General features: G+C 40.0%; 1 protein-coding gene across 1 annotated transcript in view; it reads right to left on the reverse strand.

Annotated features, from left to right (window-relative positions):
* Nucleotides 1-20,051, reverse strand: part of anapc1 (anaphase promoting complex subunit 1) — a 45,018-nt gene that overhangs the window by 10,378 nt on the left and 14,589 nt on the right. Inside the window, exons 24-48 of the mRNA XM_069144300.1 lie at nucleotides 19,556-19,704; nucleotides 17,871-17,949; nucleotides 17,203-17,239; nucleotides 16,736-16,809; nucleotides 16,186-16,364; nucleotides 15,639-15,725; nucleotides 15,335-15,474; nucleotides 14,973-15,091; nucleotides 14,470-14,600; nucleotides 13,848-13,988; nucleotides 11,325-11,477; nucleotides 11,098-11,179; nucleotides 10,662-10,753; nucleotides 10,062-10,196; nucleotides 9,851-9,933; nucleotides 9,133-9,211; nucleotides 8,909-8,983; nucleotides 7,901-7,953; nucleotides 7,580-7,727; nucleotides 7,206-7,402; nucleotides 3,780-3,866; nucleotides 2,604-2,721; nucleotides 775-852; nucleotides 563-630; nucleotides 212-350 (exon numbers count right to left, since the gene is read on the reverse strand). Of these exons, the coding sequence (XP_069000401.1) occupies nucleotides 212-350; nucleotides 563-630; nucleotides 775-852; nucleotides 2,604-2,721; nucleotides 3,780-3,866; nucleotides 7,206-7,402; nucleotides 7,580-7,727; nucleotides 7,901-7,953; nucleotides 8,909-8,983; nucleotides 9,133-9,211; nucleotides 9,851-9,933; nucleotides 10,062-10,196; nucleotides 10,662-10,753; nucleotides 11,098-11,179; nucleotides 11,325-11,477; nucleotides 13,848-13,988; nucleotides 14,470-14,600; nucleotides 14,973-15,091; nucleotides 15,335-15,474; nucleotides 15,639-15,725; nucleotides 16,186-16,364; nucleotides 16,736-16,809; nucleotides 17,203-17,239; nucleotides 17,871-17,949; nucleotides 19,556-19,704 (2,723 nt within the window). The remainder of the gene's footprint in view (nucleotides 1-211; nucleotides 351-562; nucleotides 631-774; nucleotides 853-2,603; nucleotides 2,722-3,779; nucleotides 3,867-7,205; nucleotides 7,403-7,579; nucleotides 7,728-7,900; nucleotides 7,954-8,908; nucleotides 8,984-9,132; nucleotides 9,212-9,850; nucleotides 9,934-10,061; nucleotides 10,197-10,661; nucleotides 10,754-11,097; nucleotides 11,180-11,324; nucleotides 11,478-13,847; nucleotides 13,989-14,469; nucleotides 14,601-14,972; nucleotides 15,092-15,334; nucleotides 15,475-15,638; nucleotides 15,726-16,185; nucleotides 16,365-16,735; nucleotides 16,810-17,202; nucleotides 17,240-17,870; nucleotides 17,950-19,555; nucleotides 19,705-20,051) is intronic.

The raw sequence follows: 20,051 nt of genomic DNA on the forward strand, positions 1-20,051 counted from the left end.
CATGAATTAAGTAGACTGCAGAAAATGCTCTGGTGCCTTGGCTGTTTGTAGGAAACCTGAGCACAAAAGCACAAACAGAAATTTGAATTGTCTGTGCGTAACCTCAGGAATGGCCATGTCCCCCAGATCAGCCAGCTCCACAGAGAATAAATAGACTTCTAATGATGGAAGCTGTTGGTTTTGTGTAGATGCGACATCTTTGAGTGTTTACCTTGAAGGCTCTGACTCCAGAGTTGCGGTGGTTGACGGTGGTGGCCAGGAGGCTCTTCCAGCCCTGAGGGTCGTCTTTGTAGGGCAGCTGGCCGGCCCGCAGTTTTACATACAACACCCCGTCTCTGGACAGGATGGACCTGAGGGGGAGACACAATATCATTTAAATCCATAAACCAAATTAATACATTACATCAGATTTCCCTTTGGAGTCCACTAATCCGTATCCAGCACAAAAGAAATGAAGGTGGTCCCTAATGACTGTCACACTTTTTATTGGTTTCATTTGCACCCCTAAACCGCTTTAAATTGTAAACACATGCCATTTTCTTTGAGTTCCCTTTGTACTCACTTAAGATGCTGCGTTTCTTTGCTCAGGTCTACTGACAGTTCCCAGTAACGAGGCCCCTTCACCTTCACCTTAAGGAAATATATTTACACAAATTAGAAAAAAAAACAATAAGAAGTTGAAGCTATGCTTAATTTATCTGAAGTAAGTGTGGGCAGCTCGAGGAATCGATACTGCTGATACGAAGGTTGCAAACTGTTGTTTTGAGAATTTACCCGTTTGAGAAGGTGCAGCTCAGGAAGCATCGTGGGAGCCATCAATTCTACCGTCGTCTCCTCGTACCACTTGGTCTCCTGAAACAAGAGGAAATTAAATCATTACAACTCACAAAAACAAATAGTTATATATGCACAGTTTCAAGCTCTTAAAGTTGAACTGTACACAACTTAAAGCTGCATCAAAGTGAAATGATTCTCAGTATTGAGTATCAATATGAGGAGTCCTGTGTACTGTACTTAAACATTATGTTACCAAGAAGTCACAATAGAGAACAGCAGAATGCCAAAAACAGACTCCTGAGGGTTGCCAATTCCCAAATTCATGAATTCAAATGTGTTTGAAAGTGAACTGTCTCTGAGACTAAGTAGCCTTTCTTACATATCTGAATTCTTCTTAAATGCCTCTGAAAACATCAAATGTATATACGTTTTTGCATTTCTCTCACAAGAGGAGTGACACAATGATTGATTATGTTTTTTTTTTCTTATAAAAGTTTAATAAAAATGATTAAAATAAAAAAATATTACTATTATTTATTTATTTTTTTTGGTCATTCCATATAGATACCAACCATAAAACTACAATCACTCCGGTTCGATTCCTGTTACCGTTGTTGCATCCACACTCTTTCTCTCTGAAGGGCATTACACATTACACAGACACATCATCCAGACAGAAGAAATGGTTGAGTTTGTAGTTTCAATGAGCCAAAATGGGCCGCAAGTATGTTAAAATAGTTGTTTCACCGCATAGTTGACACGCACAGAAATGCTGGGAAACAGGTCAGTGGTGTATCCTATCAAGATGACACACGAGAAGATGCTGACAGTCCACTGGGCGACAGAAAACAATGGGTGATGTGTTTTTACACTCGGGTGGTGCCCTTAATACTGGAAACCTCTCAATTAAATTATTGAAAGGTTTATAAACCAAAGTTCTGCTAGGCATTCTTGACGTTTTTAGTTCCTCATAGACAAATGGAAACTGGCTGGTGGTGCTGAAGTTTTTCCAGGAACCTGAGATGCAGCTCATTTGCTTTACTTCAAGATACTATTTTAAACTGGCACATCAATGCAGAGCGGAAACTAAACCTCACACAGACTTAGAACATGACTGCTGCTATAATTCAAGAGCTAAATTACACCATATTGCATTGGCTGTGACAAAATACAAACCAAATCCCATCATATGGAACTTTCTGGGTCACAAACCACCTTTAAGTTTTTTGTTTATTTCATTCTTTTGTCTACTATGATTGTTAATGTCTATATGAATGTATTTTAGTGTACAGATGGACACACAACTGTAGGAACTAAAAGCAAAGAAAACAATTATGAAAAACCAATTACTAATTATCAATAAAACCTAGTACAGCAGCTCTAGAATTGTGCAGTTGTCAAGCAAAAAATATGAATGAGATGCTACCAGTGGTGTAGTTGTTACAGTGAAAGGAAGTTGCATGAGTTTTTACAAAATTTATTTTGTAATTCATTGTAATCAAGCGTGAAATTATGTATCTGCCACCAAGCAAAGAGATAATGTCCAATCTGTGAGGAAGAGGAAGCCGTCCAGCTGACGAAAAGCAGAACGCGGCGGTTTGCTGGTGAGGTGTGGGTTTTTTTAGTGCCTCAAACAGAAACCAGCACACATTGTACATTACACTTTGTGTGACAATTTGTCGAGCGGAAGTTCAATGACAGACAATTTTACAATAGCTATGACAGAGAGAACCGGAGGTGGGGGATGGTTGGTTTTACGGTTATCGGACTTTTGGACAGTGAAACGAGAACACAGGATGTCGGCTGCATGCGTCACGCGAACCGACCTTGTAGGTGACCTCTAAGAGGGCATAGCAGGGCTTCAGGGAGTCCACGTCCACGGGAACCAGCAGCCGTGGCTCTGCAGCCAGCACAGCCAGGTGCCGCAGGGCCTGCAGGTGGTAGCTGCAGCAGCAAAAGCAACATTAACGCGCTGTTTTTTTTACTACAGTAGAATGTGCAGTTATTACATTACATTTCATTTAGCTGACGCTTTTATCCAAAGCGACTTACAATAAGTGTATTTCAACCATGAGGGTACAAAACCCAGAACAACAAGAATTAAGAAAATACAATTTCTTCAAGAAAGCCAAACTACAAAGTGCTAAAACTAAGTGCCATTTTAAGCGCTACTAAAGTTCTCCTATTCAAGGTAAAGTTGGAAGAGGTGTGTTTTTAGTTTGTGGCAGAAGATGTACAGATTTCCCACTGTTGTTGAGGAGCTTATTCCACCATTTAGGAGCCAAATCTTTGTTCCCATACTGGGAGTTGACCCCGGGCCGCCTAGGTGAAAACCAGGAATCCTAACCGCTAGACCATATGGGACATATTGCCCATTAACAAAATGGATATAGAAAACCAACCATATTGATAGCAGAAATTAATGGAAGCTCTTTTTTTTTTTCTTTCTACCAAACCTACATAAAAACCTGAAGAATTCATAAATTATTTTATTTACATTATTTGTTTCATTAAGTGATTTTTATTCAAAATTGTCTTTTGTTAATTGCACACAAGCATAATGTAATCAACAATTTCCCTTCCCCATTCATAGGTCATTTGTGTCACCCTGTAGTAAAGAAGCCATGATCTACTTTGAGGTATTTTATTTATGTAAAGGCTGTTTAAAAGGCATTTAAATTATACAAAAAAAAAAAAAAAAAAAATCAACATTAGCACAAAATACCATCAGTGAATCGAATGCAAATGTTTCCAAAGACATGAATCCCACGACAGGTTTCTGCTGCCGGACGTGATGTTTTATATTTAGCACCATGTACACATGGGCTTCGTGTGCATTTACAAGCAGCAATAAGTTATTAGTTACAAATAATTTCAGAGATTTGCTTTAACTTGCATGGTGCAGCAGCAAGTCCACATCGTCACTCATATTTTTTCACCTTCTGATACTCTTTGCATTATTTGACCAGCGTCTTGTCGTGTTACGTGTGTGTTTGTCTCACCGGTTGTCGGTGCTGTGAGCAGGAAAGTGTGGGTACAGGGCGCACAGCAGAGCAGCGATGGCTGAATTGGAGGTGCTCAGCGTGTACCTGATAGAAGACGATATTACAAATAGTTAAAATACATTCCTCTCTGTCTCTCTCTCGCACCCACACTTCGCTGTAACTCTCACCATCTGCCAGAATTTACAGTAACGTGCGCATTCAAATATGTAATCAAGACAAAACAACAAACATTCACACATAAACGACAATAGAAACAAAATTACAGACTTCACGATGGCAATAAATATAGGAATGTCTTATTCAAGTGGTGCATACAACACATCACAAAGCACGACGCTGTGCTCCAAATGAAACACTTTTTTTTTTATAAACACTCCGCCCTGTTAGTTAAACCATGTGTGTTGTAATCTAGTTAACACCATCACAGGCCTTCACACAGCCTCTTCAACATAATAGCAGGCAGTTAAGTGTGTACTTTGACAGATAGGGTCATTATAATAATGTTGGGTCAGACAATACAGGCTGCCTGGGCCGAGGTGGTGATGGGAGTACTTATTAACGTTTAGCTGAGATAAAGGGCTCCTCTTCATTTACCGGCAGATTGTGTCAAGTTTAAGAAACAAAACGTCACTCAACATTTAGTTGTTTTACCACAAGTTTACAATTCAAAAGACCTAAAAATAGATTCCCTGAATGTAAAGGTGATGGAAAAACAGGCAGACTTCTCGGGAAAACCTGGGCAAAAATCATTGATTCGTTGGGTAATTAATAGCATTGACGGACAAATTGAACACAAACTGGATGAAAATGAAGTACTATGGACACTGCTGCCATCTTTGCTCTTTTAACGTACTGGTATTCAAAACTTTTTGAGAATTGTATTTGCTATTGTTTTAATTTACCTGACTACATTTCTGAAACCAGCATCAAACTGACCTTTGAACTTACAAATCATAGGGGAGCAAATGATATTTGATTGAAAAATGTAATGCAATTATTTGTATTTAACTGAAAAACAGAACCAATCAGTGGTCACATAAGTCCAACCACTAATAACCTACTAAAAGAAGTACTGTCAACATTGAAGAAGGAGAACTTGAACTATAAGTCGTGTGATTCACTGAAGGTTTTCATTCCTCTAGTCCAGTGGTTCCATACCTTTTATGCTGGGCTCAACACTTTCCACTTCTGCTGAAATGAATGGACGTGTGCAGAAAAAAAAATAAGACTAAAACTGTTTTACTATTTTACTCTACCAAATACTATGAATAAAAAGTTATACTTTATTAGTCTTTGTGGGGAAATCCGTCCTCTAAATGTGACCCATGCTAAATATTTTAGGAATGGGCAGCATCCAGGCATCCAGGTCAAGGGAAATGGCAAGAGTTATTCATAATACCTCACATGTTCAAGTTTGGTTTGGGAGGAAACCTGAGCACTCAAAGAAGTCCATGCAAATGCAGAAAGAATTTGAAAACTTTACAAAGAAATGTCTCAGTCAGCCTTCAGTTCAGGCTGTTACAGACCGACAGTATGCTGTAGCAACCATCAGCCTCGACGCCATGTGGATTAAAAAAAAAAACTAAAAAAAAGTAACTTCCACTTCACTTTTCTGCTAAAAACGTAATAAATGGGAAGAGAAACTAACTGACAAGACAGAAAGAGAGAGAGAAAAAGGTCAAAAAGCAAATAACCACATGACATAGATGAGGCATTAGAGGAAAAACAGAAATGAGAAAGTGAATGAGGAAAAAAACCTGAATGAATGTGTTTTTATTATAGAGATAACGTTGAAATGTGCGGAAAACAAATGTGAATAGAAACTTTCAATGTAAAAAGCTGTGACCTCCGCAGACCCGCAGCAAATACACTCGTGATAACACACACTTTGGTGCATGACATTCAAACCTGTCAGCTGGCAGGTCTAAAATAAAATCAAAAGGTCCATCTGATTACAGCTATAGCCAAGGTCAGTGGTTAGAGGAACCTGGTTTGTGTGTGTGTGTATAAATATCATTCATTATGCCCAACACAGCACTGAATGCAGACTTGTGTGTACTTGTGCGTACTTGTGTGGCTAACCCACGCTGTGTGCGTACCTGGTACTTCCCAGAAACTGCTGAGTGGGTGTGTTTTTGTATGAATGTGCATGTGTGTGTACAACTGTTGCCATCCAGCAATTCAGGTATCATATGACAGACTACATGTAGAATATAAATAACCTCAGTGTCCTCATCAAAGTATTATGAGCCAAAATCCAAAGTGTGTGTGTGTGATTGTGTTTTTTTGTTTATTTTTACTAATTCCGGCAATGTTTGAATGATGTTTTTTTGCAACACAACTTATTGCCCAGTGTCTTGGTCAAGGGCGCCTCAGCTAATTGTAGAGGTTTGAAAACAATGACAATCTTTTTTTCCCTTGTCATGCCATGAAAAGACCGAACCAACATGAATTGATTCTGCGAATGAATACTGCCTGTGTATCCAGAGTCTGAGAAATTGTATTCCTCAGTGCCAACAAGTTTCATTGTTGTTTAAAGATGTTGACAAACACTTGAGTGAGCCACACTGGTGCATTGTGTTGAGCGAGCTGTAGTTTATTTTTGAGGCGACACACACACACACACACACACACACACACACACACACACACACACACAAATCATCATTAAAGAACTAAATTTGTGTTCATCTGGAGCTGAAAACAGACTATTTATTTTTTAGTAACTGATAAAAAACAGACCCACTTTTAAAAAAAGAAACTATTTGTGAACAACGATTTATCCCATCAGTTGGAAACAACGGGCTCAGAGTTGAGTGTCACAGCACAAGTTACTCTAAGTCTAAAACATGGTTGTTCAGGGATTACATGGGATGTGTTGACTACTAGAAGAGTATGTATAAGTGAGAAAACGTGTTACTTCACTGAGTGCCGAAGATGGTGAAAACAGGTAAGTGTGTTCTCAAATTCAACCTGTTCTTTATGTCAATAACGCTGGACATGAGCAGAGTGGGTGGCAGAATGATGAAGGTTAAAGGTCAGATAACGTTACCTGCTTATGCCCTAAATAAATATTTCAAAGATGTTGGAATAATTAGATGGATATGTAGAGTGGCTTCAACCTGTTTTGTTATCTGTGAACTAAAAAATATTAAGTGAGTTTCCTGGTTATGTACTTTGCACAATTTTGTAACAGTTTGTCGGGAGTTTTTTTTTACAAATAGAACCTAGAAAATCATTCTATTTTATAATAATTTATATTATTTTTCATAATTAATATATTTAATAATATTGCTTGACTAACTGTTCGTCACTGAATCTGGTCAACCTCACTTTAGTGTTTTGACCCTGAATGTGGTGTTTAAATTGATGCTTGAAAAAGAAGGTCCATCCAGTTATACCTGTGGTGTTTGTGTGTCTCACCTGCCCCCTCCCAGGAAGAGCAGACCCAGCGCCATGTGATGAGCCATGTGGAAGCCGTAGTTCATCTCGCCGCCGGTTCGCTTATGGAAGAAGCGACAGAGCTGCAGGACCTTCAGGTTCCCCGTGCCGGACATCACCATGGACATCGCCAGCAGAATCATTGACAGACCCGTCTGCAGGTTGTAATATCCCGTCTGCTGCGAGGACCAGCACACATGTGACAGGACAGAGAAAGAGACAGCAAAGAGGAAATATAAGAAATCATTATCTTAACATAGAAGTCGGCGGGGCAACGCAGCACTGTTCATAATCATGAAAACCTTGCAAGTTCCTTTTTAAAAGGATCAAAGAGGATGCTAGACATAAACACTTACCACAGCAGCTGTACCAGCAAAGGACATGATCTTCATGAAGCTCCTGGCGAACTCGTAGAGACAGTCAAAGGCATCCGAGTTGGCAGAGCCGGCGAAGCGTAAACCCAGTGCCATACAGGCCCCAGCTGTAATGTAGTCTTGGGCTTGACTGAGAGAAACAAATAACATCACGTGATCGGTCATGGTGGAGGTACACTGTGGAGAGCATCACCACCACGACTACAGAAGCTGGTGGTATAAAAAAAACACTTCAATATCTAAAGGTTAATCCAGAATTTATATTATTTAAATTGAATTAAAGTTCTTGGCTGAAATACTCACGCCATCGTCTCCATGTTAATGTCTTCTGAAGGGTCAAAAGTCCCTCTCATGATCTGAAAACAAAACAAAGGTAGAAAACAAAATACAAAAACGACTATTTTAAACTCGGTCTTGAAGTTGAAATATGAAAAACAATAAACTGCTGTACTGAAAACAAATGGTTTATTTACTGTAAAGGATTTATTGTAAATACAAGTCACTGTATATAAAAAAAGAACAAGTTGCAGTAACAAACATGCAATAACCAAAAATGAAATGATTTCACTAGTGCAGGTAACAACAGGCTAAACTAAAAAAACTGAGTTTTGTAGAAAATGTGGAATAAAGTGGAAAAAAGTATATATTCTCTTTTAGATTAATTTTGAATGGGATGTACTGAGGTTGTGATTACTAGTGGAAGAAGCAAACCAAGAAAAAAATATATATAAAGAAAAACGTTGATACATTTACATCCAAAGGCCATTACATTACCCCATAATATCACGTAGTTCTCCAAGAAACTCTAATGTTCCCTGAGGGGAAAAAATATGTACGGCACACCGGCTTCACTCATTTTTAAACTTTATCAACAGATGGACATTATTATTTTTAACCACCGCCTTTTCAGACCAATGAGACACAACGATATTTAGAGAAGAGTAATTGAAGCAGTGCGAGGTTCACGGTCTGCCTGAGAAGTAGCACTTTTCCTGTTTATCCAGCGAGCCTATTTCTGCTCATTCAGTCGTTGTTTGGGTGAATGAGGAAACAGCTACATGACAGCAACAGGAAAGCTGGAGTAATTAATCTGTTACAACTAAATCGGTGCACCTTTTGGCACAATCAGCCTGCAGAATTGGCTAAATTACTCAATTAAAAAAGTGTACAAGTCATAGTGACTTCTTCCCAGGTCTGCTGCATCACCAATCCAAATATGGCCGCTCAGTAATGATGTATGTGTGTGTGTGTGTGTGTGTGTGTGTGTGTGTGTGTGTGTGTGTGTGTCTATATATGCGTGTATTTTCTCACCTGGGGTATGTTACTCTTGACCCACTCGGTGTTCGGGAGGATTTCATCCCACATGATAATACACCGAGCAAGAGTCTGCAGGTGTAGAGCAGGAGGAAGAGGAGAGGCAGGTGGACCAGATTAAGATAAAGTGGGAATAAATTATCTCTCACACACACACACACACACACACACACACACACACACGTGTACAAACACACACGCAGCTCTGATGGCACACTAACCCTCAGCAGCAGAAACTCTGGCTTAATGAAGTCCAGGAGGAACCACGTATCTGGAGGTTTCAGCCAATCAGCAATCGACCTAGTGGGCAGAACCGGGATGAGAGAACCAGGTGTTAATACTTTCCTTCAACACCTTCTCAACCAACGCGGGATGAAGAAGACAGGAGCCTCTTGACCAAGAGGCAGTCGGGAGCTGGAGGAGTTTTGTTCTTCTGTAGCGTAATGTGACAATTTTTTTAACAGGCAGGTTATGATGCTCTGATCAACGTCACACGGACAAGAAATAGTTGAGAAGTAGAAAACAGCCTTTTGGCCGTATTTAAGAGACTCGGCGTCAGTGTTGAAGCAGTTATGGTGGACAGATTCTGTACCTGTTGTACAGTTTGCTACTCATAAGTGTACAATACTGGCTCCAAGGTACCAAATGCTATTTTATAGCATAACTATTGTCTTTGGATCATTTGCATGTTTTTTGTTCTTTTTAAAAAAAAAAAAAAAAAAACAGAGCATTTGTAAGTAGAGAATCCCTGTTCAGATAGCTTCGGCACAGTCACACCTATAATGTATTCCAGTTTCCACTGTCCATATTTGTTAGTTTGTGACAACAGATGAGTAGGAAGGAGATAAATCATACAGGTGGCAGACTGTACGGTGCAAAACCTTCATGTTTGTTTCCCTTCTTAAAAAGATTTGTGGTTCTACCAGTTGTTTTTCTCACCTGTTGTTGGTCTTGAGGTAGATCATGGCGAGGGCCAGCGTGGCCCCTGGACACGTCACATCTACATTTATAGTGTCGCCCTCCTGAAAGGACCATTGATAGGGTTCATGAGCTCACCAAAATACCAAGTAAGCTTACAATCATCACTTCTTGCAACATGTTTAATCTAATCTGAGAGCAAAAAAAGAAAAAGAGGGATTTGTCCATCTACCTTGATTTGATAGCTGGGGGACTTGTGTCTCTCCCGGTTGGCCCCGGCTTGAGCTCTGCGGTGGCCCCCAACCATGTACTGATACAACTGCTCAGGCACATTCAGGTCTGTCATCCCGATCAAGTTGCTGCCATGCTGGAGGGAAGAGAGAGGGGAGGCCAGGAAGGAGGGAGGATGATGACCGAAGGGGATGAAGAACGGGAAATGAAAGGGGATAGGAAAAGGAAAATCAAGAGACAAAGACAAAAAAGAGGAAGACAAAGAAAACGGGAAGGTGAGGAAGCAGACAGATTGAGGCACCAGTGAAAGGAAGGAGTAAAGCAGGTGTTTCGAGATTAGCGGTGAGGAGAGAGGTGCAGAAGGAAACACAATTTATGGAGAGAGAAAAGCATGAGGTAGTTTTTTCTTTTTACTTTTAATGGCAGAAAAGAAAATATCAGGTTTTGTGAGACAGCAGCTACTGCTCTCTTGCTTTCCATTAAACACCAATGATAAATGGTGATGACAAAATATACATGAAAAGTCCAGAGGAAAAAAGTACCTCTAAGATATTAGAATCATAATGTAACATAATCATGTGTTTTTTTGTGTGTGACTTACCCCCAGACAGACCATGCCCAGGGCGAGTCCAGCAGCCAGTGAGTAGGACTCTCTGTCTGTACAGTACTCCATCTCAGGACCAGGGGGTCGACCTGACAAGACACACACAGACACAGACACACACACACACACACACACACACACACACACACACACACACACACACACACACACACACACACACACACAGAGAGACACAGAGACACAATTTTACCAAACCACGGTCTTAGTAATGCTGACACCTGTACAACATGTGACATGCAATTTATGCAACAGTTAAAGACACTTTACAATGCAAAGACAGCAGAAAATATCAGGATAGATATGTGTTTCTGCCAACTTTGCCAACTCCTGTTTTCATTATCAATTGATTGAACTATGAATGAGGGAAAACTGCTTGGTATACATTTATATATTTCCCAGCATATACACACACCTATCTCAGACAGCAAGACTTCAGCGTTGTGTCTGTGTCCTGTTCCCTGGTACACCAGCCCGATGCCAATTACAGCCGCAACCTGCAGAAAATGAGAGAGAACCGACTACTTACTGCTTAATTTTTGTGCATTTGTGTAAACATGTGTATGCTTTTGTACATATTATACATGTACTTTAGCTATAACAGCTTGCAGATCTTAATAAACATTGGACATTACAACCAACCTGAACATTGTGTGGCACGTCCAGCTCAGTGGAGGTGGGTGGGAGAAGGGCAGGGATGTGTATACTAAGCAGGCGGGTAATTGACATGTCCATGGTGCCCAGTTTGGCTGAAGACACACCCAGTAGGAGCCCAATACTGGTCATCTCATGGCCCTGACAGAGACAGAGACAGACACACACAGATGGTAAATGTCACAATAGAAACAGCAGTGGGTTTGTAATGTCAAAAAGTTGATAATAACTTTATATTATTTCTGATGTACTGTGTAATTTGAGGATTGAGAGATTTATTTAGAAACCATATTTTCTTCAAATAATGGTCAATCTTCGCAAAATGTAGAAATCTATTTACGTCAGACCCTGTAGGGTGAAGTGTGTCCCTGTGTACTAAACACCTGCTGCAGCAGAATATATGACCCCCAGTGTAATTGGCTCTAACGGTGACTCTGGTATCAGAGGAATCCCATCAGCTTCCACACCAGCTCACCATGACTGACAGCTTTCATTAGACCCCTACAAGTGTGTGTTTAATAATAACCACAGACGCAGGCCACCAACATGTTTTGACAATGTTAAAATTCAGAGCATGAAGTCAAAGTTGGACATTTTTGCTCTATGGTAAAGTTAAAAGATCCAATCATTAACCACTGTAGCCATTTCTTAACATATAAACTTGACTGGTAATTTTTCATGTAAAGTAACACAGTACATTTACTCAAGTGTTATACTTAAGTGCATTTTTTTTTAGGTAGTTTTACTTCACCCGAGTTACATTTCAGAGAGAACCAGTGTAGTATTTCCTGCACGAACCTTTATCTGACAGCTGTAGTTACAAGTTACCACAAAAGGAGTTGGGTTCTTATCATATTTCCGATGTCAATGAGTTGTTAGCAGTTTCAAACGAAGGCACATCTTTCGTCTTTAAATAACAGTTTCAGTTACAAAATCGTTTAACAGCTCTACAGATTTCTCTTGTGGTCCTTTGAAGGTACTCATCCACGAAGTTGGGAATCAGTGGCCTAGACTAACGAACTACAAATAAAGTAGATAAAACAGAACGACATAGACGGTTCAACTAAGTGCAGGTATTTTAAAGCCACAATGAAAATTAATAAACGAATAAATGATACTTAATCAGGTTGTGTTTGTAAAACGCTGCAGAGACAGGGCGAACAAACTGGAATGATTACAAAGTGAGTGACACACACACACACACACACACACACACACACACACACACACACACACACACACACACACACACACACACTCTCTTTAAAACCACAGACCCACACGATTCTGATGAACTGATCCAAAGTGTGTCAGTGTAATTTCTCTTTTACAGCGAGAACAGAAACCAACAGTAAACCACCAGCTACAAACAGGCTTCGCTGTCAGCCACGTTCACAGGTTTCATTCACTTTGGAAGCTGTTAAGTTACAAACTCTGCTGATATCTGTGCATTTAATGTACTGGAACAATTAGGGGATTGTGAATATACTTATTTTATAGCTTATAATTTAAACTGAAATATACATTGATGGAATTCGTAACATAAAAGATGAAATCAGTTTTGATGTGTCAGTCAACACACCAGGGCAATTAGTCCCAAGGTTTAGCATTGTGCAAAAAGGCATATTGACAAACATACAAATTTTAACATTAAATGCCTATAATAACCTTTATGATCAGAAACGTTACCAAATAAACCCCCTATGAGTCTTGCAGGGCAGAAAATAAAAAATAAAAAACGTTCAAACTCAAACCTCACACCTCAAAAGAAATGTAAAATGTCTTTGAAAACGTGTTGCAACAATCGCTTTGGTGTGAAAGGGCGGTCAACGTGTATTTTTCGCCAAATTTCAAGTGGTTTCAAATCTTTATGAGAACATTCTTACATTGTATTTATACGGAAATGACTCAGGGAAAGCACCCTGATCATTATCAACAGGTTCGTTCTGAATCTAAATGGAAACTGATAATGATTTCACGCGCATTTGCTGCAGTGGCTCCTCTTTGTCTTCATCATGTCTTTACGGTGATGTTTTAATTGAGAAAATATAAGATTTAGCTCGCAGCATCCTGTTGTTTTTCTCACCCGAAAGTGGGAAGGACTCGTCTCGTTTCAAAGTTCTCAGAAGGCAGAGTTTCACTCTGACTCCCGGCCTGGCTCTGATGCAAGTTTACATCTCTCTTTTATACTCATCTCGAGAAAAGCGTGCATGCATGTGTGTGTGCAAGGACAGTACATGGGTGTATCTTTGTATGATCTGTATTTAAGTTCATATTTAATTTTCCTCCTTTCCTTTTAGTGTGCTCCAAATGACTTTAAGAACAGTAATTTAGAGCATCATCTGCTGTAAACTGAGTGTTCAAATACAAAAGAGTTCATTAACCCCAGAATATATCGTTTATGAACATTTACAGATTTATAAGCAAAGACTCATGTTGACTTGAAAGCGTGAAACAAAGGCTGAAATAGTTTCTGCACATGTATGTTTTATAGCGTGGACATGCGTGCACCTTGGTGAGGTAGTCATGTATGTTGAGCGTGGCCAGCTTGGTGAGGTGTCCGTTGAGCCCCAGGGCCATAAGGAAACCTGCATACTCATTGGCCAGCTCCGGGCTCTTTGGCTTGTTGTAGGCGATCCAGGCAGAGTCCACCTTAAATAAAACAAAAGGAAAAGTTTGTTGACATTAGACATTAGAGGTCTGGAACAAGTCATCCAGTTATTGTTATAATCACATTGAAAAACATTTTATGAGTAACGTTACAGCGTATGTCAGCATAGAAGAAAAGACCTTTTTCAATAAAATGTCTGATTTATTTTACGTTTAAAGGTCCTTTCTTGCTTTGAATCAATGCCTGCAGATACTCTGTTCATATATTTCCTTACAATATCTCCATTAGACTGTAATATTTATGGACTTTTAAGCCTGATGGTGACGCTACAACAAAGGTCAACAAAACTTGAAGGATGTCTCTATATTCAGTTATTTCTTTGATGAAGTTTGACAGGGCAGACTGCACAATCGAGTGAATAACCAAACAGAGGAACAGGTAAATTAAAAATCTCCTGGTTTCTTTGCAGGTATGTACAAAGGAACATGTGAAGAGGTGGTTGAGCTCTAGTTTCAGACTGACCTGTGAAGCAGGGGCTATTTTAAGACCGGCAGCTACTCCGTTGTGGAAACTGGGCCAGCTGGTCATGTTGGGAGGAACATCAATGTTCCCGCTGTTCAGATCTACCATAGTATTCCTGGGAGGGGCGCGGCCTGTAAAAGAAGAATAGAAACACAAAGAATAAAGTTATTTTCTGATTTAAGAAACATAATTACATAGAATATACAAATAAAGAACGCCTGGGTGAGTGTCCAGATGTATCCAGGCATCAAGAGTTGCATTTTCCCCTCTTATTACCTCTAGAGAAAGGCTAAAGTATACTCTATTTTTGCACAAACTGATGTTAAATCCATCTTAAATTTCCTGATTGTTCTCAACTTTCGCCAGAGGATTTACTGAATTTTCTCAGTCTCCCTGCACACTTTTTAAAACTCCAAAAGTATTCCATAAATTCCTTGAATTTCACTGAGGGAAAGACATTGTAAGGAAAAAAGAATATTAATGTTCCAGCATTTCAAAATTACCTGTGAGGTTGAGTTTTGGGACGGGTAATGGTTCAGTTGGTACAGGGTGATAGGAGAAGAGAGTGAAGAGGCCTCTGCCAACAGGGAGGGCCATGGTCCTCTGACACAACTGTAGGAGTCTGAGAAAGACGCAAAGGCATGGACAAAAAGAGAGCAGGAATAAAAACATCGGAAAACGCAAACTCCAAGTAACATACAACAATATAAGGAGAGCACAGAGCATGAGGCAATAAGAAGAAAGGCACCAAAGTACAAAGAAACACTGCACATGCCTTCTGAAACTGCTGCGTTGCTGTCGGTGAACATCTACAGTATGTTACAATACCAAATGCAATCACAACACACACATACATCATACTCACTTGTTCTCTTTCTCCTCTATGTACTCGTGGTCAGAAACCTCTGGCAGCTGGACAACACTGACCCGGACAGGCCTGGAGCTCTGCAGCAGTCTCCTGACCTCCTGGACCCTCAGATCCTGACTCCAGATCAGCCCTGTGACCTGGTGAGGAGAGAGAGGGCATGAATACCAAGGTCTTCTCTCGGGACAGGAACCCTGCTGAGGTAGCCTTGAGAAAGGGACTTTACCTAAATGTGCTTGTAACAAGAAAAGTTAGAAAGGATGATCTTTCGAGTGAAGGCAGATTAATAATGCAATCCTGTCACCTCTTGAATTATGTCCGACATCCCGTCTTCCTCCTCATCTGGTTCTGTGGTTGCAGGAGGTTCCAAGGAAAGTCCTGAACCTACCGACTGGAGACGCACCCAAATGACACACATATTTACATACAACCACAGAGACAGCAGCCAACAATAAATAATTTAAACAGACTCTATATTATTGTGTAAAATACATAAACTTGTGCTTGTTCAACAGGTGTTTGATAAATTGCTCATACTGTCTCCATTACTGGTGGTTTTGCTGTTTTTGAACAACTCCCACAACCCTCTACATTAAGAAACAGAAGTCTTCAGATTGATCTTTTTTCTCACGGTGTTGACAGCAACCAACCTACAGTGGTGGTGCTATGCAATATTATCCCACTGGTGTCACTAATGTCCCAATGAGATCCACAAAAAAGTCAGGTCAAGATGCCAAACCTCAGGTTCTCCTCCTATTATTTCTTAAAGCAGAAGAAAACCAAACCTAAATCTCATTTGCCATGTCTTCATTTAATAAAAGCTCCGGGGATTTAACTTATTTTACACTCACAGCTTTGCTCTTGGCCAGAGTCATCTTGTGGGCTTGTTTGGTCAGATCCTGTCGCCCAATCAGCAGACAGACCTCCTCTGACCAATTTGAACACGGCTGCTCCCTGCACCGATAGATGGCCTCTCGGACGGGCAAAGCCACGCCAAAGGGGACCGACTCCAAGTCCTTCAGGGTGAAACCTAAGCCAGTGAAAAGACAGGAATGAGTGTTTTTAACCAGTCTGCAAGAGAAGCTGTGTCCTGGAACACAGCCTTCTTTGAAATTAAAAACAGGTACAGATATTTTCAAAAGCTCTTCCGAATCACTGTCATATTTTAAACTTTCATAGTTTTATTGTGTCCCTAACTTAAGGTGAGAAGCGCCCAGACACAAACAAAGTCTTTGACTAACACAGCAGATACGAGATCTGACTGTGAGAAAGCTAATTCACAGGTTGTGGTTTCACTGGACAGGTGGGAATGTGTAAAATTTGCATTTGTATAAACCGACGCAGTGCTGAAAAAGAGGATGTGGCTTCCATACACCTTCCTCTGTATGGGTAAAAACTCACCCTGTGAGGTGAGCCAGACCACCAGCTGCTCAGCCAGACTCTCACTGGAAAACTTGACCTTCACACTGCTCTGCCTAAAACAACACATGAATATCGGTGAGATAAATGATCACCGCTCCAAACTAGTAATTAGAGAAAGCAATGTAATAATACAGAACAGGAAACAAATGAAAGCTTTTAAAAAACATATATTCTTAATTCAATTTCAAAATTAACTACGCTTGCTCAAGGATATTAGCTCTCAATTTATTGTTTTGCAGGTTGATCTTTGAGCTATTCATTTTTTTTTTTTTTTTTAATCTTTTTTAAATTTCCAAGCTGAACAAGAAGAAAAAATAAGGCTATGTTTTACAGCCCTTTTACTATCATTTTGAAAAGAAAAATCGTTATATAGTCCTTTAAGCAGCAGTAGAATTACAAGGAACTACAATCATGAAGCTCTTCTCAGTCCTGGGAGGTCAAATTACCTTCTGAAGTATGGTTCACTGGTGCAGGACTTCTGGCCTGAAGAAGACAAGAACAGAGAAAAAGGGATGAGACAGGGTAATAGGAGGTCAACGGTTTTCAATTTACCTTATCTGTAAGATCTCAAATGAGACTCGTCACATTTTTACAAATTCTCACAGAATCTGCGCTGCTCTCGGATGATAAAATTTGCCACCAAGAAGAATGGGCACTAAAATTACAGGTTAAAGGAAGGTGACATTTTGTTCCTGATGAGTTTTGGAGAATTGTGTTATGTGGGATGGTTTCTGTTGTTGTTACTGAAAAATGCAGTGTTAAAAAAAACAGCAACAGTCACTCTGGATGCTCTCACGTCGCCCACAAAGTAAATTTCCAATTCTGTGTCATTAGGCTGATCAGACACCTGCAGCGACTGCTGTCACCTCAGCGCTGTATTGGGTTTTTGTCGAAACAAAAACAAACAGAACAAATCAGGTGACACACAAACCTGCGTCACTCGCCTTTCTTTCCGTGTTACTGGGCCCTGAGGCGGGGACCTATGGGACTGGCAGCTTGTCAATAAATGCACACACACCAACACCCAAAGGAACACACACACACCATCCAGGATGCAATAAAAAAACAAGTAACGTGATCTTTGAGGCTGCTTGGTCACAAGAGGCAAACATACTTGTGGAGAGCTTGACCAGGTACTTTGATACATCTGTGGAAGTGGCATTTTCATTTCCGATGATGTAGAGAGCATAACTCTGAAAAAATAAAAACAGCAACAGAGAGAAGGAGCCGAGATATAAAAAGCAGGAATCATTTGTACAGAACAGTCTAAACCTGGTAGAAATTAGCTACATAAATACAACCAACATTAAAGTTTCCAGTGAAGGATATTTATATTTTTATATATAAAGATATACAAGGTATCTGACAGAGGAAGCGGATCTGAACAACCATCTGTCTGACATTATAGTGGATGATGAATCATATTTCTATCAGACACAGTTGGAGTGAAAGAAATATTTAACTCAGAAGCCATTTGAATGATATGTCGGTGAAGAGGTGCCAGAAATGGGACATAATATTCATAATTATGTTTTAATGTTGTGTAATCACCTGAAACTAAGAATTGTTGTGTTTTCATGACTTTAAAATGAGTCCTTCAAGTCTACATGGGTAACGGGTACTCTTTTACAAAGCCCACTATGTTGCACTGCCTTATTTCTACAGTAGCTCAGAAGGGACAAACCAAACGCTGGCTCTCGAGAGGGACTTTAGCGTTTTTTGCGGCCATCGTAGATTCTCCTACACACTTGGAACAAGAGAGTGAGGCAAGGGGTGTTCAGCTGGGTGCAATCTGCAACCTCACCACTAGATGCCACTCAATCAAACACACTGCTCCTTTAAGTGACACCTGCTGACCAGCAGCACCAAAAAACTAAAACAATTAAATTAATGTACCTAATGAAGTGAAACAAAACGGCAATAAAGTCTGAATCATTTTTAGGCTGTTAAGACAACAAATGCAGACCCATGACAATGTCAGTCTGCCTCACTGAACAGATTTGTCACTGCAGATATTTCTTGTCTGCATTTCAAGAACTTGTAACACCTTCAGTTAGAATAATATGACACACAAGATTTTTTTGGGCATTTTCATATTCTGATTTGTACTAGATACTCTTATCTGCCGATGTCTGTTTCTCTAATGTGTCCCTCAGTCTCTGTCTCAGTCGTCATTACCTACGTCATCCAATAGACAGATAATGACGACTAGACATAAGTCTTGTGCCTCTCCTTCCTTTAACAAATGAAGGTTGAATCCATCGTCACCACACACGTGCACATGTACACGTCTCGATCCATACCGTGGCGCAAGTGCTCTTTATGTTCGGAAAAACAATCACACACGTGCTGCACAAACAGAATATCTGACTGTGTTTCACATGGTGAACTCTTTGCCCTCTCTCTCTCACACACATACACACAGACACACACACTCTGCTGAGAGCAGGTGGACAATCATGTTTAAAAAGACAGAGCATCATCAAAGTCAATGGACAAAATACATTGTAGACACATGACAACCCTCTAAATACTGTATAATTTTTGACAAATCATAACTAGTCATGTTGCACTGTGAATTTCTACTTAACCATTTCATCATCTTACAGCTTTAATTCTTCACTTCCTGTAATGTGTAACAAATTACAGATATACAGTACGTAAATATGTATGATGACAAAGTTCCATTTTGGGATTCGCATTTTCCTATATTTTTCCATGAAATGCATAATTAAAATCCTACACTGACAATACTTTGAGCATTTCATCTTATAAAACACAGAAGAGTTTTGGTCGTACCAGAACCAGCAGCCTGGTCCTCTGGCAAATGCCGGGCAGGTAGGGGAACGGCAGGTTCTCCTCCCCTCTCAAGCAGCTACTCAGCCAGCTAAACACACAGGGAGGCTCTGCCCTCAGGAAGGACGGATGCTGCATCTGACCAATCAGAGCTGAGGAGGGGAGAGGAAGGAAGGGAAGACGACCGTCAGTATGGAAGGTGTCATGTTTAAGTAAATTCATCCATTGACAATGTTGAATATCAAATACAAATGTGGACAAAGTAATAGAAACAGTTTTTAAGACACCTGTCAAACAACTAATGATGATTACATGTGAAACTTTCCATGCAGTGACTGAAAGGCAAAAATATTTTCTATTGGTACCGCTCCTTTAATTCTATCCAAACCTCGAATATATTCTCTAATTGAGAGTCATAAGACAAGAAATGCAAGACATACAAAGGGACCTACAGAGCTGACCTTAATCAGCAGCCCTCTCTGTTCAACTATAAGATGTC

This window comes from Embiotoca jacksoni, unplaced genomic scaffold (assembly GCF_022577435.1).
Source record: "Embiotoca jacksoni isolate LCO1_2020_lvr unplaced genomic scaffold, fEmbJac1.0.p SCAF_12, whole genome shotgun sequence".
Taxonomy (NCBI): domain Eukaryota; kingdom Metazoa; phylum Chordata; class Actinopteri; family Embiotocidae; genus Embiotoca; species Embiotoca jacksoni.